Source organism: Salmo salar, unplaced genomic scaffold (assembly GCF_965601325.2).
Source record: "Salmo salar unplaced genomic scaffold, fSalSal1 ptg000960l, whole genome shotgun sequence".
Lineage (NCBI taxonomy): Eukaryota > Metazoa > Chordata > Actinopteri > Salmoniformes > Salmonidae > Salmo > Salmo salar.
The window spans coordinates 85,957-111,697 of NW_027675570.1; the positions used below are offsets into that span (position 1 = coordinate 85,957).

At 38.6% G+C, this 25,741-nt stretch overlaps 1 protein-coding gene across 1 annotated transcript; it reads left to right on the plus strand.

The window, feature by feature from the left end:
* Positions 1-2,981: 2,981 nt before the first annotated feature.
* Positions 2,982-25,741, plus strand: LOC145877352 (uncharacterized). The gene is made up of 2 exons (XM_082972668.1): positions 2,982-2,997; positions 23,701-25,741. Exons 1-2 carry the CDS (start codon positions 2,982-2,984, stop codon positions 24,864-24,866), a joined length of 1,182 nt encoding a protein of 393 aa, XP_082828794.1. The 3' UTR covers positions 24,867-25,741.

A 25,741-nucleotide genomic window follows, 5' to 3' on the forward strand; every position in this document is an offset into this window, starting at 1 on the left:
GCCTTCATTTCTCAGAAAAAATAATAGACTAATGATTTTCAGAAGAAAGTTATTTGTTTCTGGCCATTTTGAGCCTGTAATCGAACCCACAAATGCTGATGCTCCAGATACTCAACTAGCTTAAATAAGGACAGTTTTATTGCTTCTTTAATCAGCACAACAGTTTTCAGCTGTGCTAACATAATTGCAAAAGGGTTTTCTAATGATCAATTAGCCTTTTAAAATGATAAACTTGGATTAGCTAACACAACGTGCCATTGGAACACAGGAGTGATGGTTGCTGATAATGGGCCTCTGTTCGCCTATGTAGATATTCCATAAACAATCAGCTGTTTCCAGCTACAATAGTCATTTACAACATTAACAATGTCTACACTGTATTTCTGATCAATTTGATGTTATTTTAATGGACAAAAAAAGTGTTTTTCTTTCAAAAACAAGAACATTTCTAAGTGACTCCAACCTTTTGTTACACCATGTAGGAGCAGTATAGACCTAGTCTGTTCATTATATACATCTACATGATGTATTGTTACACCCTGTAGGAGCAGTATAGACCTAGTCCGTTCATTATATATATCTACATGATGTATTGTTACACCATGTAGGAGCAGTATAGACCTAGTCTGTTCATTATATACATCTACATGATGTATTGTTACACCATGTAGGAGCAGTATAGACCTAGTCTGTTCATTATATACATCTACATGATGTATTGTTACACCATGTAGGAGCAGTATAGACCTAGTCTGTTCATTATATATATCTACATGATGTATTGTTACACCGTGTAGGAGCAGTATAGACCTAGTCTGTTCATTATTATACATCTACATGATGTATTATTACACCATGTAGGAGCAGTATAGACCTAGTCTGTTCATTATATACATCTACATGATGTATTGTTACACCATGTAGGAGCAGTATAGACCTAGTCTGTTCATTATATACATCTACATGATGTATTGTTACACCATGTAGGAGCAGTATAGACCTAATCTGTTCATTATATACATCTACATGATGTATTGTTACACCGTGTAGGAGCAGTATAGACCTAGTCTGTTCATTATATATATCTACATGATGTATTGTTACACCGTGTAGGAGCAGTATAGACCTAGTCTGTTCATTATATACATCTACATGATGTATTGTTACACCATGTAGGAGCAGTATAGACCTAGGCGGTTCATTATATACATCTACATGATGTATTGTTACACCATGTAGGAGCAGTATAGACCTAATCTGTTCATTATATACATCTACATGATGTATTGTTACACCATGTAGGAGCAGTATAGACCTAGTCTGTTCATTATATACATCTACATGATGTATTGTTACACCATGTAGGAGCAGTATAGACCTAGTCTGTTCATTATATACATCTACATGATGTATTGTTACACCATGTAGGAGCAGTATAGACCTAATCTGTTCATTATATACATCTACATGATGTATTGTTACACCATGTAGGAGCAGTATAGACCTAGTCTGTTCATTATATACATCTACATGATGTATTGTTACACCATGTAGGAGCAGTATAGACCTAGTCTGTTCATTATATACATCTACATGATGTATTGTTACACCATGTAGGAGCAGTATAGACCTAGTCTGTTCATTATATACATCTACATGATGTATTGTTACACCATGTAGGAGCAGTATAGACCTAATCTGTTCATTATATACATGTACATGATGTATTGTTACACCATGTAGCAGCAGTATAGACCTAGTCTGTTCATTATATACATCTACATGATGTATTGTTACACCATGTAGGAGCAGTATAGACCTAGTCTGTTCATTATATACATCTACATGATGTATTGTTACACCATGTAGGAGCAGTATAGACCTAGTCTGTTAATTATATACATCTACATGATGTATTGTTACACCATGTAGGAGCAGTATAGACCTAGTCTGTTCATTATATACATCTACATGATGTATTGTTACACCATGTAGGAGCAGTATAGACCTAGTCTGTTCATTATATACATCTACATGATGTATTGTTACACCATGTAGCAGCAGTATAGACCTAGTCTGTTCATTATATACATCTACATGATGTATTGTTACACCATGTAGGAGCAGTATAGACCTAGTCTGTTCATTGTATACATCTACATGATGTATTGTTACACCATGTAGGAGCAGTATAGACCTAGTCTGTTCATTATATACATCTACATGATGTATTGTTACACCATGTAGGAGCAGTATAGACCTAGTCTGTTCATTATATACATCTACATGATGTATTGTTACACCATGTAGGAGCAGTATAGACCTAGTCTGTTCATTGTATACATCTACATGATGTATTGTTACACCATGTAGGAGCAGTATAGACCTAATCTGTTCATTATATACATCTACATGATGTATTGTTACACCATGTAGGACCAGTATAGACCTAGTCTGTTCATTATATACATCTACATGATGTATTGTTACACCATGTAGGAGCAGTATAGACCTAGTCTGTTGATTATATACATCTACATGATGTATTGTTACACCGTGTAGGAGCAGTATAGACCTAGTCTGTTCATTATATACATCTACATGATGTATTGTTACACCATGTAGGAGCAGTATAGACCTAATCTGTTCATTATATACATCTACATGATGTATTGTTACACCATGTAGGACCAGTATAGACCTAGTCTGTTCATTATATACATCTACATGATGTATTGTTACACCATGTAGGAGCAGTATAGACCTAGTCTGTTCATTATATACATCTGCATGATGTATTGTTACACCATGTAGCAGCAGTATGGAGGTACAGTGGGGGACAAAATTGTTGACACCCTTGATAAAGATGAGCAAAAACAACTCTATAAAATAAAGAATTCAAATACTTCTATGTAAAAAAAAAGGTGAATTATATTATTGTATGCTGAAACAATTGCTCAGAGAAAGAGATTTAGTTGAACATGTTATTCTCAAAAGGTAAGGGTCTGAATTACTGCCACCCATGTTTTCAATACTCCAGCACCCTCCCCTTGGGAGGATAACGACACTGAAATGTTTAATGAGATTAGAGAACACATTGGGTGGGATCTTAGACCCTTCCTCCATACAGAATCTCTCCATGTCCTTGATTTATTTAGTCTGCGCTTATGGACTGCCCTGTTCAATTCAAACCACAGGTTTTCAATGGAGTTCAAGTCCGAAGACTGAGATGGCCATTGAAAATGTTGATTTTTGTGCCCAATTAACCATTTCTTTGTGGATGTTGATGTGTCTTGCTGGAAGATCCACTTATGGCCAAGTTTCAGCCTCCTAGCAGAGAGGTAACCAGGTTTTGGGCTAAAATATCCTGGTAGTGGGTAAAGTTAATTTATTTATTTCATACAGTCATTTTAGCTCATCTTTATCAAGGGTATCAATAACTAGGTGCTTATTTTGATATCTAGTTATTTGACTGAATCAGAAATACAGATGTGGAGTAGATGTAGAGTTTGTTTTAAATTCTCATTAAAATCTGAACTAATCAAACAACACTTGTTGCTCTTTATACGTGTTGATATAATATTCATATTTAATGGAGAGAAAAAAACGTTTCCCTGAACTGCTTTATAATATTATAATTCAATGAAGAATAAAAATAGTTTTCCCTCCTCAACTGCGTTTCCTCCCTCCAGACAGCAGATGGCGATATGTGTCTTTCAGGCGATGTTTCTAGTGTGACGTATAATCTAGTGGACGGAACTCTTCAACAACTGCAGCCACCTCGGTAGCTCGCTAGCCGACAAAGTCGGAACATTCAAGTTCTTTAGACAATTTCGTGTTGTATTTGCCATTTTGCTTTAAACATACTTATGTGTAAACAACTAGCTACCCCATTAAATTTAATATTTACGTTGTAAGTCAACTAGCTGGCTGGTTAAGTTAGCACTAGTCTAGTCGCTAATGCTAACTCGCTATTATCCCCGACCATGAGTTCACTAAGCTACTCTCCTCCTGTTAAAGAAGAAGTCTGCTGGACGGAGAAAGAGGGAGTGTGGCAGAACGTTGTCGTGAAAGAGGAGAAGGAAGAGGAGGATGTCACAGTAAAACAAGAAGTAGAGGGTGAGGCTGTTACAGTGAAAGAAGAAGAGAAAGACGTTACAGAGAAAGACACCTTCAGAGTGAAAGATGAGGGGGATGTTACTGTGAAAGAAAAGGAGGAAGATGCCGTTTTTGGAGTGGAGGATGAAGTGAAAGAAGATGAAGACGTTTTTGGAACGAAGGATGAAGAGGGGGAGATTACTGTCACATTAGAGGAGGACGAAGAAGAGAAGACTGGAGAACTGATTAACACCAGTAAATACAGTGAGTACTATCTAATAAAACAGGGACATTGATCTGATTAACACCAGTAAATACAGTGAGTACTATCTAATAAAACAGGGACATTGATCTGATTAACACCAGTAAATACAGTGAGTACTATCTAATAAAACAGGGACATTGATCTGATTAACACCAGTAAATACAGTGAGTACTATCTAATAAAACAGGGACATTGATCTGGTTAACACCAGTAAATACAGTGAGTACTATCTAATAAAACAGGGACATTGATCTGGTTAACACCAGTAAATACAGTGAGTACTATCTTATAAAACAGGGACATTGATCTGATTAACACCAGTAAATACAGTGAGTACTATCTAATAAAACAGGGACATTGATCTGATTAACACCAGTAAATACAGTGAGTACTATCTAATAAAACAGGGACATTGATCTGATTAACACCAGTAAATACAGTGAGTACTATCTAATAAAACAGGGACATTGATCTGATTAACACCAGTAAATACAGTGAGTACTATCTAATAAAACAGGGACATTGATCTGATTAACACCAGTAAATACAGTGAGTGCTATCTAATAAAACAGGGACATTGATCTGATTAACACCAGTAAATACAGTGAGTGCTATCTAATAAAACAGGGACATTGATCTGATTAACACCAGTAAATACAGTGAGTACTATCTAATAAAACAGGGACACAAACTCTGCAGTTGTTGAACTAATGTGTGATTTTTAAAAGTGCATTCTACACTCAAATATGTTTTTGTACTGTCGGAATTGTCCATGAAGTCCTACAGTGATTTTTTTTAAACTTTTCCTGTTGAAAAGTGATAAATACAGTGAAGTATAAACACACTAAAAGGAAACAAATACATGTTTTGAGCAAAATATATAACTGCAAACTAGAAGGAGTGAGTGATGTCATAGTAAGGCCTCCAAGGAGTTGGCTTGATGGGAAGTCATGATGTCATCCAATAGGAGGCTGATCTTCATGTGAATATTCATTATTCTTTTTAAAATCCTTCCTGTTCTGTCAAGTTGGTTGTTGATCATTGCTAGAAAGCCATTTTCAAGTCTTGCCATAGACTTTCAAGATGATTTAAGTCCAAACTGTAACTAGGCCACTCAGGAACATTCAATGTCATCTTGGTAAGCTCCTCCAGTGTAGATTTGGCCTTGTGGTTTAGGTTATTGATCTGAATCTGAATCCTACAGTAGGTCTATGTTGTTGTTAGGTGAAGTTATGGGTCCTACAGTAGGTCTATGTTGTTGTTAGGTGAAGTTATGTTTCCTACAGTAGGTCTATGTTGTTGTTAGGTGAAGTTATGGGTCCTACAGTAGGTCTATGTTATTGTTAGGTGAAGTTATGGGTCCTACAGTAGGTCTATGTTGTTGTTAGGTGAAGTTATGGGTCCTACAGTAGGTCTATGTTATTGTTAGGTGAAGTTATGGGTCCTACAGTAGGTCTATGTTATTGTTAGGTGAAGTTATGGGTCCTACAGTAGGTCTATGTTGTTGTTAGAAGTTATGGGTCCTACAGTAGGTCTATGTTGTTGTTAGGTGAAGTTATGGGTCCTACAGTAGGTCTATGTTGTTGTTAGGTGAAGTTATGGGTCCTACAGTAGGTCTATGTTATTGTTAGGTGAAGTTATGGGTCCTACAGTAGGTCTATGTTGTTGTTAGGTGAAGTTATGGGTCCTACAGTAGGTCTATGTTGTTGTTAGGTGAAGTTATGGTTCCTACAGTAGGTCTATGTTGTTGTTAGGTGAAGTTATGGGTCCTACAGTAGGTCTATGTTGTTGTTAGGTGAAGTTATGGGTCCTACAGTAGGTCTATGTTATTGTTAGGTGAAGTTATGGATCCTACAGTAGGTCTATGTTATTGTTAGGCGAAGTTATGGGTCCTACAGTAGGTCTATGTTATTGTTAGGTGAAGTTATGGGTCCTACAGTAGGTCTATGTTGTTAGGTGAAGTTATGGGTCCTACAGTAGGTCTATGTTGTTGTTAGAAGTTATGGGTCCTACATTAGGTCTATGTTGTTGTTAGGTGAAGTTATGGGTCCTACAGTAGGTCTATATTGTTAGGTGAAGTTATGGGTCCTACAGTAGGTCTATGTTATTGTTAGGTGAAGTTATGGATCCTACAGTAGGTCTATGTTATTGTTAGGCGAAGTTATGGATCCTACAGTAGGTCTATGTTATTGTTAGGTGAAGTTATGGGTCCTACAGTAGGACTATGTTATTGTTGTGTGAAGTTATGGGTCCTACAGTAGGTCTATGTTGTTGTTAGAAGTTATGGGTCCTACAGTAGGTCTATGTTGTTGTTAGGTGAAGTTATGGGTCCTACAGTAGGTCTATGTTATTGGTAGGTGAAGTTATGGATCCTACAGTAGGTCTATGTTATTGTTAGGCGAAGTTATGGGCTCTACAGTAGGTCTATGTTATTGTTAGGTGAAGTTATGGGTCCTACAGTAGGTCTATGTTATTGTTAGGTGAAGTTATGGGTCCTACAGTAGGACTATGTTATTGTTGTGTGAAGTTATGGGTCCTACAGTAGGTCTATGTTGTTGTTAGAAGTTATGGGTCCTACAGTAGGTCTATGTTGTTATTAGGTGAAGTTATGGGTCCTACAGTAGGTCTATGTTATTGTTAGGTGAAGTTATGGGTCCTACAGTAGGTCTATGTTATTGTTAGGTGAAGTTATGGGTCCTACAGTAGGTCTATGTTATTGTTAGGTGAAGTTATGTTAAACACTTAGTGGACAAACCCTCATTGTCAGGCTGATGGCAAAGCTAGCCAAATAGCATTTGAAGTGTTAAGTATAAAGCAGTTGATTTGCAACAATAACACAAACATTATTTTTTTACATTTTAGTCATTTAGCAGACGCTCTTATCTAGAGCGACTTAAAGTAGTGAATGCATACATTTCATACATTTTTTTATTTTTGTACTGGCCTTCAGTGGGAATCGAACCCACAACCCTGGCGTTGCAAACACCATGCTCTACCAACTGAGCCACAGGGAAGACTATTATATTATATTAAACAGGACATTCAAACGAGCCTTACAGTTATAATCCAAAGTAGTGTGAAATGCACTCATAATCAACCTGTAAATGGAGGCTATTTTTGCTGTCAGCCTATGAGAACTCCCCTGAGTTTCCCCCACGGTGGTGAATTAGTGAATAGACACAGAGCTTAATGTGAGTTTCCTTGAGTAGCACTCCTGATCTAGTGCTGTAATATTCAGAATACATTGTGAAAACGAAACTCTTTGCTCACCATTTTTTGCTCCAGGCAGATATACTACATCCATAACTAGTGGTTTCCTCATTAGCAGATATACTACATCCATAACTAGTGGTTTCCTCATTACCAGATATACTACATCCATAACTAGTGGTTTCCTCATTACCAGATATACTACATCCATAACTAGTGGTTTCCTCATTACCAGATATACTACATCCATAACTAATGGTTTCCTCATTACCAGATATACTACATCCATAACTAGTGGTTTCCTCATTACCAGATATACTACATCCATAACTAATGGTTTCCTCATTACCAGATATACTACATCCATAACTAGTGGTTTCCTCATGACCAGATATACTACATCCATAACTAGTGGTTTCCTCATTAGCAGATATACTACATCCATAACTAGTGGTTTCCTCATTAGCAGATATACTACATCCATAACTAGTGGTTTCCTCATTACCAGATATACTACATCCATAACTAGTGGTTTCCTCATTAGCAGATATACTACATCCATAACTAGTTTTTTCCTCATTACCAGATATACTACATCCATAACTAGTGGTTTCCTCATTACCAGATATACTACATCCATAACTAGTGATTTCCTCATTACCAGATATACTACATCCATAACTAGTAGTTTCCTCATTACCAGATATACTACATCCATAACTAGTGGTTTCCTCATTACCAGATATACTACATCCATAACTAGTGGTTTCCTCATTAGCAGATATACTACATCCATAACTATCGGTTTCCTCATTAGCAGGGAGGTGTTTCTACAATCAAATTGCCCTCGTGCTGCAATTTTAGCAAACACAGAAAGGGGCCTATATTGGAGACCAAAAGTCGTCTGGCACACTGCTTAGAGTTTCAACAACATGAATAACTTATTTCTAGCCTACAATCATCGATTTCACTACTAATGTGAAAACAAGACAAAATATGACTATTCTTGCTCATTTTAAGGCAAATTTCAAATAATTGTAACATTCATTACAGACGTCAATTGTTGTCCAACATCATGGCTCCGCTGTTGGCATCACCTTTTACAGTGGATTACCGCTGTTGTGGGCCTTTAATCATCTGTCTGACTTTGTTGTTCACACAGGAGAGATATGGGACTATCGTGGATCCTCTGGGGAGCCTCAACAACCTCTTGATGCTGAAGAGGCAGAGAAGAGTCTCTCCAGATCAGAACACCTCAATAAACACCTGCAGACATCCACAGGGAAGAGAACTCACTGCTGCTCTGACTGTGGGAAGAGATTCACCTCATCAGGCATTAAAATTCATCAGAGAACACACACAGGAGAGAAACCTTATTGCTGTGGTGAATGTGGGAAGAGTTTTACTGACTCTAGTGGTCTGACTCTACATCAGAGAACACACACAGGAGAGAAACCTTATATCTGTGGTCAATGTGGGAAGAGTTTTGGTCAATCTTGCCATCTGACTCAACACCAGAGAACACACACAGGAGAGAAATCTTATAGCTGTGATCAATGTGGGAAGAGTTTTGCTCGATCTGGAGAGCTGACATCTCACCAGAGAATACACACAGGAGAGAAATCTTATAGCTGTGATCAATGTGGGAAGAGTTTTTGTCGATCTGGAGTGCTGACAGTGCACCAGAGAAGACACACAGGAGAGAAATCTTATAGCTGTAATCAATGTGGGAAGACTTTTACTCAGTCAACCAACCTGGTATCACATCAGAGAACACACACAGGAGAGAAATCTTATAGCTGTGGTGAATGTGGGAAGAGTTTTACTCAGTCAAACAGCCTGGTATCACATCAGAGAACACACACAGGAGAGAAATCAGTGATTTTATTGCTACTTGTCAAAACAACAGCGTTTTTGGTGTTTGTGCAGTTTATAAGGTGCTTGTTTTAAAAAATACAAGTAATATGATTATTGTGGCAGATGTTTGTCTATGTATTACATTTTATGTTTAGGTTTTCAATTTATCACAAACTGTTTCTGCATTTGGACTATTGATTTGGACACGTTTAAACTGTGACATTGGGGATATCTCACCTAGCAAAATGTCGTTGAAAATAAGACTATGCCAGACATACAATATAAGTTTGGTTTTAGTTGAAAGTGAAAGTTGAAAAGAAAACAATTTAATTTCAACATACTTACAGCCTAAACACATAGTCACAGTACAATAATCAAATATATGAACAATCCTACATCACTCCAGTATTTATTTACAACATTCAAGTACTAATTGTCTTTATTCCACTACTGAAGAAGCAGGACTCAAACATTCAGCCTGACAAAAGATACATTTTATGCCTCACCATTAAGTGAATTATTGCTAATACATATTAACAAAGGGGTGTACATTTGGTTTTTATATTTCATGTTTAATATTCATGTAAGATTTAGTAATCATAATTATTTATGCAAACAACTGACAATTTTTGGTACAATTATATTGACATTGCTGCCCTGCTTTTAGAATATCAGGATTCATTCTCAGATGTGCCAACCCAAATGTACTAGAGCATGACATTGGGGACTGGGCCCTGATCCAACAACATGCCTATCTAGTGAACCCTGAAAAGAGAGAGAAGCTCCACAGTGAGGTGGAAAGTTACTATGGATATTAAGGAGCTAGTTCTAGAAGCTAGTGAGTTTTAGGAAGACTAGAGTTCTAGAAGCTAGTGAGTTTTAGGAAGACTAGAGTTCTAGAAGCTAGTGAGTTTTAGGAAGACAAGAGTTCTAGAATCTAGTGAGTTTTAGGAAGACGAGAGTTCTAGAAGCTAGTGAGTTTTAGGAAGAAGAGAGTTCTAGAAGCAAGTGAGTTTTAGTAAGACGAGAGTTCTAGAAGCTAGTGAGTTTTAGGAAGATTAGAGTTCTAGAAGCTAGTGAGTTTTAGGATTCTATAGAAAGAAAAAGGCGAAAAAAAGAATATGATTGTATATTATTATTTAGAAATACGTGTTTTTAATTGATGACAGCCAGTAGACACCATGTTTATATTCTAGAAGGTGAAGCATTGTAGTTGATTATAATGTGAAATGGAAGTTGTTTTCTGTTGGTGGTGAGCAAACTCGTCCAACAAAAATATAGGATATATTTGTTGTCTTAAGGGGTAAGGTGTTACAGGCTTTGGTTTTTCCATTAATGTTTTGAGGTTGGACTTTAGCTCGTTAGCACGTCTAGCTCGTTAGCACGTCTAGCTCGTTAGCAAGCTCGTTAGCACGTCTAGCAGAGCCCCTCCTAAAACCCCACCTGTTTAGTTGTGGTTGTTGTCAGTGACTTTGTTAGTTCCCTCTTCTTTTTAAGTCACATTTTAGATTTTTCTTGGTGGGGAACGTAACAACAAACAATGTAGTAAAACAAGCTGGTATTTTTTATTGTATGTTGCATCCAATTAATATTTTAATCAATGGCATTTCCTTAAAATGCTCATTAGTTTTTTATCCTCAGTATTTGTTTTTTCCTGTGAAGACATTGCGTTGCATCATGTCTGAAATATACTGTATAATTAAAGCTTGATTTTGCTGATTTGCTTTGAACATATTGTAATACAAATGACTGACCAATCAAGACTCTTGCCAAACCAATGATCTAATGTGTTAAAGCAACACATTTCTTGGTCCATAGTTTTTCCAGCCTGCTGAAGGCGTGGTGGAGTGGTAAACACCACCCCCGGCTCTACCAGGGGCTTGAGGTGGTCTCCCACAGCTCTGCTTATGTCATGTTCTGTGGCCTTACTGTTCCATTTCTGACTGCCCCTGCAACACAGAAACACATTTAGTCATATTATATAAAACACTCAAAGTAATGGATATGGAGCATCTATGGCCTCAGTTACACCTGGCACCTAAATGCGACTTCTGTCATCCGATCACTCCAAGCTGCATTAGGTTCAGATCTACCAGGATGGGCCTTTGACATAGTCTGGACGCAGTCAGACCACTGAATATGCATAAGCAATGTAAAGAGATGGGGTGAATGAGTGGGGAAAATACATTCTACACAAATTACCTTCATAATAAATCAAATCTTATTGGTCACATACAGGTGTTCAGCAGATGTTATTGCGGGTGTAGTGAAATGCTTGTCCTAGTTCCCACAGTGCAGCAATATCTAACAATTAATATCTAACAATTTCACAACAAATACCTAATACACACAAATCTAAGTAATGGAATAAGAATATATAAATATATGGACGAGCAATGTCAGAGCTGCATAGACAGATACAGTAGAATAGGATAGAATACATAGACAGATACAGTAGAATAGAATACAGTATATACATATGAGATGAGTAATACATAGACAGATACAGTAGAATAGGATAGAATACAGTATATACATATGAGATGAGTAATACATAGACAGATACAGTAGAATAGTGTAGAATACAGTATATACATATGAGATGAGTAATACATAGACTAAGATACAGTAGAATAGTGTAGAATACAGTATATACATATGAGATGAGTAATACATAGACAGATACAGTAGAATAGGATAGAATACAGTATATACATATGAGATGAGTAATACATAGACAGATACAGTAGAATAGTGTAGAATACAGTATATACATATGAGATGAGTAATGCCAGATATGTAAACATTATTAAAGTGACTAATGATTTCAAGTCTGTGTTTGTAGGCAGCAGCCTCTGTGTTAGTGATGCTATTTAACAGTCTGATGGCCTTGAGATTGAAAAACAGCTTCTGTCTCTCGGTCCCTGCTTTGATGCACCTGTACTGACCTCGCCTTTTGGATGATAGCAGGCTGAACAGGCAGTGGCTCGGGTAATAACAAAGAACAAATGTGTGTGTCTGAGGGGAAATTAACTTTCATACAGCCAAAAGGGGTGAGAAATTACACCAATATCAGTGGACAATTTGAACTAATGTTAATAAACATGGATGATGGAACATATTCCCTTTTGCTGACTTGATGGCTATTTAAACCTCTCTAGGGTACGTTGGACAGTAGCCTCCCACCTGGCCAACATCCAGTGAAGTGCAGGGCACCAAATTCAAACTACAGAATTGTAAATACACTGCTCAAAAAAATAAAGGGAACACTAAAATAACACATCCTAGATCTTAATGAATGAAATCATCTTATTAAATACTTTCTTCTTTACATAGTTGAATGTGCTGACAACAAAATCACACAAAAATAATCAATGGAAATCCAATTTATCAACCCATGGAGGTCTGGATTTGGAGTCACACTCAAAATTAAAGTGGAAAACCACACTACAGGCTGATCCAACTTTGATGTAATGTCCTTAAAACAAGTCAAAATGAGGCTCAGTAGTGTGTGTGGCCTCCACGTGCCTGTATGACCTCCCTACAACGCCTGGGCATGCTCCTGATGAGGTGGCGGATGGTCTCCTGAGGGATCTCCTCCCAGACCTGGACTAAAGCATCCGCCAACTCCTGGACAGTCTGTGGTGCAACGTGGCGTTGGTGGATGAAGCGAGACATGATGTCCCAGAGGTGCTCAATTGGATTCAGGTCTGGGGAACGGGCGGGCCAGTCCATAGCATCAATGCCTTCCTCTTGCAGGAACTGCTGACACACTCCAGCCACATGAGGTCTAGCATTGTCTTGCATTAGGAGGAACCCAGGGACAACCGCACCAGCATATGGTCTCACAAGGGGTCTGAGGATCTCATCTCGGTACCTAATGGCAGTCAGGCTACCTCTGGCGAGCACATGGAGGGCTGTGCGGCCCCCCAAAGAAATGCCACCCCACACCATGACTGACCCACCGCCAAACCGGTCATGCTGGAGGATGTTGCAGGCAGCAGAACGTTCTCCACGGCGTCTCCAGACTGTCACGTCTGTCACATGTGCTCAGTGTGAACCTGCTTTCATCTGTGAAGAGCACAGGGCGCCAGTGGCGAATTTGCCAATCTTGGTGTTCTCTGGCAAATGCCAAACGTCCTGCACGGTGTTGGGCTGTAAGCACAACCCCCACCTGTGGACATCGAGCCCTCATACCACCCTCATGGAGTCTGTTTCTGACCGTTTGAGCAGACACATGCACATTTGTGGCCTGCTGGAGGTCATTTTGCAGGGCTCTGGCAGTGCTCCTCCTGCTCCTCCTTGCACAAAGGTGGAGGTAGCGGTCCTGCTGCTGGTTTGTTGCCCTCCTACGGCCTCCTCCACGTCTCCTGATGTACTGGCCTGTCTCCTGGTAGCGCCTCCATGCTCTGGACACTACGCTGACAGACACAGCAAACCTTCTTGCCACAGCTCGCATTGATGTGCCATCCTGGATGAGCTGCACTACCTGAGCCACTTGTGTGGGTTGTAGACTCCGTCTCATGCTACCACTAGAGTGAAAGCACCGCCAGCATTCAAAAGTGACCAAAACATCAGCCAGGAAGCATAGGAACTGAGAAGTAGTCTGTGGTTACCACCTGCAGAACCACTCCTTTATTGGGGGTGTCTTGCTAATTGCCTATAATTTCCACCTGTTGTCTATTCCATTTGCACAACAGCATGTGAAATTTATTGTCAATCAGTGTTGCTTCCTAAGTGGACAGTTTGATTTCACAGAAGTGTGATTGACTTGGAGTTACCTTGTGTTGTTTAAGTGTTCCCTTTATTTTTTATTTTTTTGAGCAGTATATTTAACATTCTTGAAAATACACATGCAATATGTCAAATTTAAGCTTGACTTCTTGTTAATCCAGCCACGGTGTCATATTTCAAAAAAGGCTTTACGGTGAAAGCAAACCATGCGATTATCTGAGGACAGCACCCCATCAAACAAACACAGACAATCATATTTCAGACCGCCCGGCGCGACACAAAACTCAGAAACAACGATATAATTCATGCCTTACCTTTGAAGATCTTCTTCTGTTGGCACTCCAATATGTCACATAAGCATCACAAATGGTCCTTTTGTTCGATTAATTCCATCGTTATATCTCCAAAATGTCCATTTATTTGGCGCGTTTGATCCAGAAAAACATTGGTTCCAACTCGCACAACATGACTACAAAATATCTAATAAGTTACCTGTAATCTTTCTGCAGTGATACTCCATCACATCTGGTTTGCACTTAGTGTGACTATCATTTGTTTTTCAACAGGACAATGACCCAACACACCTCCAGGCTGTGTAAGGGCTATTTGACCAAGAAGGAGAGTGATGGAGTGCTGCATCAGATGACCTGGCCTCCACAATCACCCGACCTCAACCCAATTGAGATGGTTTGGGATGAGTTGGACCGCAGAGAAGGAAAAGAAGGAAAAGCAGCCAACAAGTGCTCAGCATATGTTGGAACTCCTTCAAGACTGTTGGAAAAGCATTCCTGATGAATTCCTCATGAAGCAGGTTGAGAGAATGCCAATACTGTTATTGTTGTCATTATTATTGTACAATGTAGTAAATAGTAAAAAAAAAATATGTAAAAAATGGAATGAGTGTGTCCAAAATGTTAGTCCAACTAGTCTCCCACTGTTTAACCAGAATAACATGAGTTGTGTCCTTCAGACTGTTAGTCCATAATAAACTAGTCTCCCACTGTTTAACCAGAATAACATAAATTGTGTCCTTCAGACTGTTAGTCCATAATCATATTCAGCTACTTAGATGTCATGTATTGTCATGTTCTCTATAATGAAACATCACCACTGTAGATGTCATGTATTGTTATGTCATGTTCTCTATAATGAAACATCACCACTGTAGATGTCATGTATTGTTATGTCATGTTCTCTATAATGAAACATCACCACTGTAGATGTCATGTATTGTCATGTTATGTTCTCTATAATGAAACATCACCACTGTAGATGTCATGTATTGTCATGTTCTCTATAATGAAACATCACCACTGTAGATGTCATGTATTGTCATGTCATGTTCTCTATAATGAAACATCACCACTGTAGATGTCATGTATTGTCATGTTCTCTATAATGAAACATCACCACTGTAGATGTCATGTATTGTTATGTTCTCTATAATGAAACATCACCACTGTAGATGTCATGTATTGTTATGTCATGTTCTCTATAATGAAACATCACCACTGTAGATGTCATGTATTGTTATGTCATGTTCTCTATAATGAAACATCACCACTGTAGATGTCATGTATTGTTATGTTCTCTATAATGAAACATCACCACTGTAGATGTCATGTATTGTTATGTCATGTTCTCTATAATGAAACATCACCACTGTAGATGTCATGTATTGTTATGTCATGTTCTCTATAATGAAACATCACCACTGTAGATGTCATGTATTGTCATGTCATGTTCTCTATAATGAAACATCACCACTGTAGATGTCATTTATTGTCATGTTCTCTATAATGACACATCACCACTGTAGATGTCATGTATTGTTATGTTCTCTATAATGAAACATCACCACTGTAGATGTCATGTATTGTCATGTCATGTTCTCTATAATGAAACATCACCACTGTAGATGTCATGTATTGTTATGTTCTCTATAATGAAACATCACCACTGTAGATGTCATGTATTGTTATGTTATGTTCTCTATAATGAAACATCACCACTGTAGATGTCATGTATTGTTATGTTCTCTATAATGAAACATCACCACTGTAGATGTCATGTATTGTTATGTTCTCTATAATGACACATCACCACTGTAGATGTCATGTATTGTTATGTCATGTTCTCTATAATGAAACATCACCACTGTAGATGTCATGTATTGTTATGTTATGTTCTCTATAATGAAACATCACCACTGTAGATGTCATGTATTGTCATGTTCTCTATAATGAAACATCACCACTGTAGATGTCATGTATTGTTATGTTCTCTATAATGAAACATCACCACTGTAGATGTCATGTATTGTCATGTTATGTTCTCTATAATGAAACATCACCACTGTAGATGTCATGTATTGTCATGTTCTCTATAATGACACATCACCACTGTAGATGTCATGTATTGTTATGTTCTCTATAATGAAACATCACCACTGTAGATGTCATGTATTGTCATGTTCTCTATAATGACACATCACCACTGTAGATGTCATGTATTGTTATGTTCTCTATAATGAAACATCACCACTGTAGATGTCATGTATTGTTATGTCATGTTCTCTATAATGAAACATCACCACTGTAGATGTCATGTATTGTTATGTCATGTTCTCTATAATGAAACATCACCACTGTAGATGTCATGTATTGTTATGTTATGTTCTCTATAATGAAACATCACCACTGTAGATGTCATGTATTGTTATGTTATGTTCTCTATAATGAAACATCACCACTGTAGATGTCATGTATTGTTATGTTCTCTATAATGAAACATAACCACTGTAGATGTCATGTATTGTTATGTTATGTTCTCTATAATGAAACATCACCACTGTAGATGTCATGTATTGTTATGTTATGTTCTCTATAATGAAACATCACCACTGTAGATGTCATGTATTGTTATGTCATGTTCTCTATAATGAAACATCACCACTGTAGATGTCATGTATTGTTATGTTCTCTATAATGAAACATCACCACTGTAGATGTCATGTATTGTTATGTTCTCTATAATGAAACATCACCACTGTAGATGTCATGTATTGTTATGTCATGTTCTCTATAATGAAACATCACCACTGTAGATGTCATGTATTGTTATGTCATGTTCTCTATAATGAAACATCACCACTGTAGATGTCATGTATTGTTATGTCATGTTCTCTATAATGAAACATCACCACTGTAGATGTCATGTATTGTCATGTTCTCTATAATGAAACATCACCACTGTAGATGTCATGTATTGTTATGTTATGTTCTCTATAATGAAACATCACCACTGTAGATGTCATGTATTGTTATGTTATGTTCTCTATAATGAAACATCACCACTGTAGATGTCATGTATTGTTATGTTCTCTATAATGAAACATCACCACTGTAGATGTCATGTATTGTTATGTCATGTTCTCTATAATGAAACATCACCACTGTAGATGTCATGTATTGTCATGTTCTCTATAATGAAACATCACCACTGTAGATGTCATGTATTGTTATGTTCTCTATAATGAAACATCACCACTGTAGATGTCATGTATTGTTATGTTCTCTATAATGAAACATCACCAAGTGAAATAAAGTTGATCAGATATTCTTAATAGACATTAAATAAAAAATGGTTGTTCAGAAATCATTAATTATCATGTTGCTCTGATGAAATGAACTAAATATTTCACAATCATTACCACTGCTGATATTCACAGAGAATAGTTACAAGGATCATATTTCACAATCATTACCACTGCTGATATTCACAGAGAATAATTACAAGGATCATATTTCACAATCATTCCCACTGCTGATATTCACAGAGAATAATTACAAGGATCATATTTCACAATCATTCCCACTGCTGATATTCACAGAGAATAATTACAAGGATCATGTTTCACAATCATTACCACTGCTGATATTCACAGAGAATAATTACAAGGATCATATTTCACAATCATTCCCACTGCTGATATTCACAGAGAATAGTTACAAGGATCATATTTCACAATCATTACCACTGCTGATATTCACAGAGAATAATTACAAGGATCATATTTCACAATCATTACCACTGCTGATATTCACAGAGAATAGTTACAAGGATCATATTTCACAATCATTACCACTGCTGATATTCACAGAGAATAGTTACAAGGATCATATTTCTCAGTTGCATTGACCTGCAGACATCAGACACCACCTCTCCCTTATGCACATGTGACTGAAATGGAACCAATCACACAAATCACTGACACAGCTTTGATGGCCCAATAAAAACGAAACTGCACGTTTCTGCCAGCCAATGGGATAATTCCAGTGCAGTACATGTGTAGAGTGATAATTCCAATTCAGGAAGTTCCTACCGTTTAACTTTTTGTCTGAACATTATAATATACATTTTACTCAACTGCGTTACCCACTCCAGTCAGCAGATGGCGGTCTGGGAATGTAAGGTAATGCTGTTGGTGTGACGTATAATCTAGTGGACGGAACGCTTCTTTCAACAGCAACAACAGTTATTCAGCCACCTCGGTAGCTTGCTAGACAAAATAGCCAAACCAATAAAGCTCTTTAGATGCTTTCGTGTATATTAGCCACTGTGTTTTAAACCCTCTTCTGTCGTCTAGTTAGTTATCCGATTTAATTTCATATTTACGGTGTTGTTGTTATTATTCAGCTAGTGGGCTGGTTAAGTTAGCATTAGCCTAGCTAGCTAACATCCCCGACCATGCGGTCACTGAGCTACTCTCCTGCTAAAGAAGAGGCCTGCTGGACGGAGAAAGAAGCTCTTGTGAAAGAGGAGGAGGAAGAGAAAGATGTTACAATACAAAAACAAGTGGAGGGTGAGGCTGTTACAGTGAAAGAAGAAGAGAAAGATGCGTTCAGAGTAAAAGAGGAGGAGGATGTTACAGTAAAAGAAGAGGAGGAAGATGCAGTTTATGGAGTGGAAGAGGAGGGGGAGATGACTGTCACATCGAAAAAGGAAGAAGAGGAGGAAACTGTATATCTGGGCCCGGTTTCCCAAAGGCATGTTAAGGCATCCAATGGTTTTAACGATGAACGGGCCCTGATTAACACTAGTAAGTACTGTCTTAAATACAGAGGCACTCTGCAGTTGTTGAACTGATGTGTGGTGTTAAAGGGGAAATCTGCAATTGCTACATCCATATTGTGACTTTATAATTATTAATTTATAGCCATTGATTCTTGAAGAATATAACATGCCTCATGAGCTTAGTTCAACTGTTGTACCCCATCAGAACCCCCAAAGAAACTTTTTTTACTCCAATGTTTAGAAACAATGTAATCAACACTGTATAGCCTCAACATAGTTAAAACTATAATGTTGATATCATGGATGGTCAGTCCTTGCATCCATAGGTCTGTCTATGAATTTGAGAGTAGTTACATTTCTCCAACCCCATAATCATCTTATAACCAAAACAGTGGTGGAATGACAGATTTGTTGTTGTATGAACTGCAGATTGCTGGGTTGTGTGGGTTTTTTCAACAGTAACAAAATGGCTGCCCAGAGACTTGGTTTGGTAAACAGCTGAGGGATGGGGGAAGGAGGAGTGTAACCACTCTCAAATTCATAGGGACCTCGTCAAGAAGTTCAGATAATCATGGCGTAACAGTTATAAGGTGTTGGCTTGACAGTCACTGGACCCAGGTTTGAGTTCAGCTCAGGGCCTCCCCCTGAATTCACTACACTATGAATACAAGGACTGGCCATCCATGAGGTCATAATGATAGTTTAACCAGGTTTCTAGGCTATATAGTATATTCTAGAATTCATCCATGATGTTATAATGATAGTTTACCCTGTTTGGGATAGGGGGCAGTATTTTCGCGTCCGGATAAAAAACGTACCCGATTTAATCTGGTTACTACTCCTGCCCAGAAACTAGAATATGCATATAATTAGTAGATTTGGATAGAAAACACTCTAAAGTTTCTAAAACTGTTTGAATGGTGTCTGTGAGTATAACAGAACTCATATGGCAGGCAAAAACCTGAGAAGATTCCATACAGGAAGGCCCTGTCTGATAATTTGTTGTCCTTCTGCATCTCTATCGACATTACAGCATCTGTGCTGTAACGTGACACTTTCTAAGGCTTCCATTTGCTCTCTAAAGCCACCAGAAAGTGGAATGGGGTGTCTGCTGTCTCTGGGCAAAGTACAGCAGCTCTGTTTGTGATCAGTCAGCCTGGGGACAGTGAGACTGAGATGCGCGTTCACGAGAATTCAATTTTTTTTTCTTTCAGCCTTTGAATGAATACAACGTTGCCCGGTTGTAATATTATCGCTATTTTACGAGAAAAGTAGCATAAAAATAGATTTTAAACAGCGTTTGATATGTCACAAAAACCAAAACCACAGCTAAATGCAGTACTAACCTTTGATAATCTTCATCAGATGACACTCCTAGGACATTATGTTATACAATACATGCATGTTTTGTTCAATCAAGTTCATATTTATATCAAAAACCAGCTTTTTACATTAGCATGTAAAAAGCCCATAGAGGTTAACCTCTATGGGCTAGGTGGGACGAATTCGTCCCACCTACGTAACAGCCACTGGCAGCCTGTGGCGCGATTTTCAAAACGTTAAAAATCCTATTACTTCAATTTCTCAAACATATGACTATTTTACAGCTATTTAAAGACAAGACTCTCGTTAATCTAACCACACTGTCCGATTTCAAAAAGGCTTTACAACGAAAGCAAAACATTAGATTATGTCAGCAGAGTACCAAGCCAGAAATAATCAGACACCCATTTTTCAAGCCAGCATATAATGTCACCAAAACCCAGAAGACAGCTAAATGCAGCACTCACCTTTGATGATCTTCATCAGATGACAACCCTAGGACAATATGTTATACAATACATGCATGTTTTGTTCAATCAAGTTCATATTTATATCAAAAACCAGCTTTTTACATTAGCATGTGACGTTCAGAACTAGCATACCCCCCGCAAACTTCCGGGGAATTCGCTAACATTTTACTAAATTACTCACGATAAACGTTCACAAAAAGCATAACAATTATTTTAAGAATTATAGATACAGACCTCCTCTATGCACTCGATATGTCCGATTTTAAAATAGCTTTTTGGTGAAAGCACATTTTGCAATATTCTAAGTACATAGCCCAGGCATCACGGGCTCGCTATTTAGACACCCGGCAAGTTTAGCACTCACCATAATCATATTTACTATTATAAAAGTTTGATTACCTTTTGTTGTCTTCGTCAGAATGCACACCCAGGACTGCTACTTCAATAACAAATGTTGGTTTGGTCCAAAATAATCCATCGTTATATCCGAATAGCGGCGTTTTGTTTGTGCGTTCCAGACACTATCCGAAATAGTAAAGAAGTGTCGCGCGCATGGCGCAATTCGTGACAATAAAATTCTAAATATTCCATTACCGTACTTCGAAGCATGTCAACCGCTGTTTAAAATCAATTTTTACGACATTTTTCTCGTAGAAAAGCGATAATATTCCGACAGGGAATCTCCTTTTCGGCAAACAGAGGAAAAATTCCCAAAGGCGGGGGCGGTCGGGTCACGCGCCTAAGCCCAGTGTCCCTTGATCGGCCACTTGAGAAAGGCGATAATGTGTTTCAGCCTGGGGCTGGAATGACGACATTCTGTTTTTTCCCGGGCTCTGAGCGCCTATGGACGACGTGGGAAGTGTCACGTTAGAGCAGAGATCCTTAGTAAATGATAGAGATGGAAAAGAAGTTCAAGAAATGGTCAGACAGGCCACTTCCTGTAAAGGAATCTCTCAGGTTTTGACCTGCCATTTGAGTTCTGTTATACTCACAGACACCATTCAAACAGTTTTAGAAAATGTAGGGTGTTTTCTATCCATATGTAATAAGTATATGCATATTCTAGTTACTGGGTAGGAGTGGTAACCAGATTAAATCGGGTATGTTTTTTTATCCAGCCGTGTCAATACTGCCCCCTAGCCTAACAGGTTAACTTCGGCGATGTCATTTTCAAAATAGCCTCCAACACTCTACTCAGCAAACTGGATGCAGTCTATCACAGTGCCATCCGTTTTGTCACCAATGCCCCATATACCACCCACCACTGCGACCTGTACGCTCTCGTCGGCTGGCCCTCGCTACATATTCGTCGCCAAACCCACTGGCTCCAGGTCATCTATAAGTCTTTGCTATGTAAAGCTCCGCCTTAACTCAGCTCACTGGTCACCATAGCAACACCCACCCATAGCACACGCTCCAGGAGGTATATCTCACTGGTCATCCCCAAAGCCAACACCTACTTTGGCCGCATTTCCTTCCAGTTCTCTGCTGCCAATCACTGGAACGAATTGCAAAAATCGCTGAAGTTGGAGACATATATCTCCCTCACTAACTTTAAGCATCAGCTATCTGATCAGCTTACCGATCGCTGCAGCTGTACACAGCCCATCTGTAAATAGCCCATCCAACTGCCTACCTCATCCCCATGTTTTTATTTACTTTTTTGCTCTTTTGCACCCCAGTATTTCTACTTGCACATCATCATCTGCACATCTATCTCTCCAGTGTTAATTTGCTAAATTGTAATTACTTCACTACTATGGTCTATTTATTGCCTTGCCTCCGTACTCCATTTGCACACACTGTATATAGATTTTTCTATTGTGTTATTGACTGTACGTTTGTTTATTCCATGTGTAACTCTGTGTTGTTTGTGTCGCACTGCTTTGCCTTATCTTCACCAGGTCACAGTTGTAAATGAGAACTTGTTCTCAACTGGCCTACCTGGTTAAATAAATAAATAAAATCTTAACTTTATTGACAACACCCAAATGGATACTGTCATTAACGCGGTTCTTCAATAATTACACATAATTCTTAATGCTTTAGCAAGCATTATATTAAACAGGACATTCAAATATCCTTACAATTATAATCCAAAGTAGTGTGAAATGAACTCATCATCAACCTGGAAATGGAGGTTACTCCCCTGAATTTCCCCCATTCACATTCAGAATACATTGTGAAAAACTAAAATCTTTTCTCACCATTTTTGCTCCAGGCAGATATAGTACATCCATAACTAGTGGTTTCCTCATTAGCAGGGAGGAGTTTCTGCAATCAAATTGCCCTCGTCCCGCAATTTTAGCAAACACAGAAAGGGGCCTATATTGGAGACCAATTAGTCGTCTGGCACACTGCTTAGAGGTTCAACAACACGAATAACTTATTTCTAGCCTACAATCATCAATGTCACTACGAATGTGAAAACAAGACAAAATATGACTATTCTTGCTCATTTTAAGGCAAATATCAAATAATTTTAACATTCATTACAGACGTCAATTGTTGTCCAACATCATGGCTCCGCTGTTGGCATCACCTTTTACAGTGGATTACCGCTGTTGTGGGCCTTTAATCATCTGTCTGACTTTGTTGTTCACACAGGAGCGATATGGGACTATCGTGGATCCTCTGGGGAGCCTCAACAACCTCTTGATGCTGAAGAGGCAGAGAAGAGCCTCTCCACATTAGAACACCTCAATAAACACCAGCAGAGATCCACAGGGAAGAGAACTCACTGCTGCTCTGACTGTGGGAAGAGATTCACCTCCCCATCAGGCAATAAAATTCATCAGAGAATCCACACAGGAGAGAAACCTTATAGCTGTACTCAATGTGGGAAGAGTTTTGGTCAATCTGGAGGGCTGACAGTGCACCAGAGAACACACACAGGAGAGAAACGTTATATCTGTGGTCAATGTGGGAAGAGGTTTGCGGCATCTTTCACTCTGACTCTACACCAGAGAATACACACAGGAGAGAAATCTTATAGCTGTGATCAATGTGGGAAGAGTTTTAGTCAATCTGGCCATCTGGTATCACACCAGAGAATACACACAGGAGAGAAACCTTATAGCTGTGATCAATGTGGGAAGAGTTTTGGTGAATCTGGCCATCTGGTATCACACCAGAGAACACACACAGGAGAGAAACCTTATAGCTGTGGTCAATGTGGGAAGAGTTTTACTATATCTAGCACTCTGACTCAACACCAGAGAACACACACAGGAGAGAAACCGTATTGCTGTGGTCAATGTGGGAAGAGTTTTACTACATCTAGATATCTGACTCAACACCAGAGAACACACACAGGAGAGAAACGTTATAGCTGTGGTCAATGTGGGAAGAGTTTTACTACATCTAGATATCTGACTTTACACCAGAGAACACACACAGGAGAGAAACCTTATAGCTGTGGTCAATGTGGGAAGAGTTTTACTACATCTAGCACTCTGACTCAACACCAGAGAACACACACAGGAGAGAAACTTTATAGCTGTGGTCAATGTGGGAAGAGTTTTACTACATCTAGATATCTGACTTTACACCAGAGAACACACACAGGAGAGAAACCTTATAGCTGTGGTCAATGTGGGAAGAGTTTTACTACATCTAGCACTCTGACTAAACACCAGAGAACACACACAGGAGAGAAACCTTATAGCTGTGGTCAATGTGGGAAGAGTTTTACTACATCTAGCACTCTGACTCAACACCAGAGAACACACACAGGAGAGAAACCTTATAGCTGTGATCAGTGTGACAAGAGATTCACAGATAAAAGACCTCTGATCAAACATCAGAAAATACATGAAGGAGTTGTTTCATGATATCAATGAAATGTCACAATGTAGAATGTTTTAACATTGTAGAAGGAGTATTTTAATAGTGTCACAATGTAGAACCCTAAAAGTATGTCCCCTGTTCTATTGATTTCAACATGATATGGATATTAACCTCAGGTGGAAAATCCAGGCTCTGAAATGGAAGAGTTACTATTTATGTGATTTAACAAAAAGAGTTGTGTTACACTTACCATGTTGGTGACCCACTTGAATCAAAATGCAACACTTCAAAATGTAGCGAGCTGTTTTCTACAAATTGTCCTCTGACCAGGGATGTACACATTATCCCCAGATTCCGTGTGGTTTTTGAGCTGTTCGTTTTAACAGGACGTGTAACCTCATCTCCCTCCTTTCGCACAATTGATTGCCAGCAGCATACCACCCTGCATCCCACTGCTGGCTTGCTTCTGAAGCTAAGCAGGGTTGGTCCTGGTCAGTCCCTGGATGGGAGACCAGATGCTGCTGGAAGTGGTGTTGGAGGGCCAGTTGGAGGCACTCTTTCCTCTGGTCTAAACAATATCCCAATGCCCCAGGGCAGTGACTGCCCAGTGTAGGGTGCAGTCTTTCGGATGGGACGTTAAACGGGTGTCCTGACTCTCTGAGGTCATTAAAGATCCCATTGCACTTATTGTAAGAGTATGGGTGTTAACCCCGGTGTCCTGGCTAAATTCGCAATCTGGCCCTCCTCTCCCCTGTAACTATTCCCCAGGTTGTTGCTGTAAATGAGAATGTGTTCTCAGTCAACTTAACTGGTAAAACAACGGTAAAAAGAAAAAAAAATCCACATGATATCGATGAGTTATGACAAATAAGTGTTGTGTTCCTTTGTTTAGGGACCCCTAAATTTAAATGTATCAGTC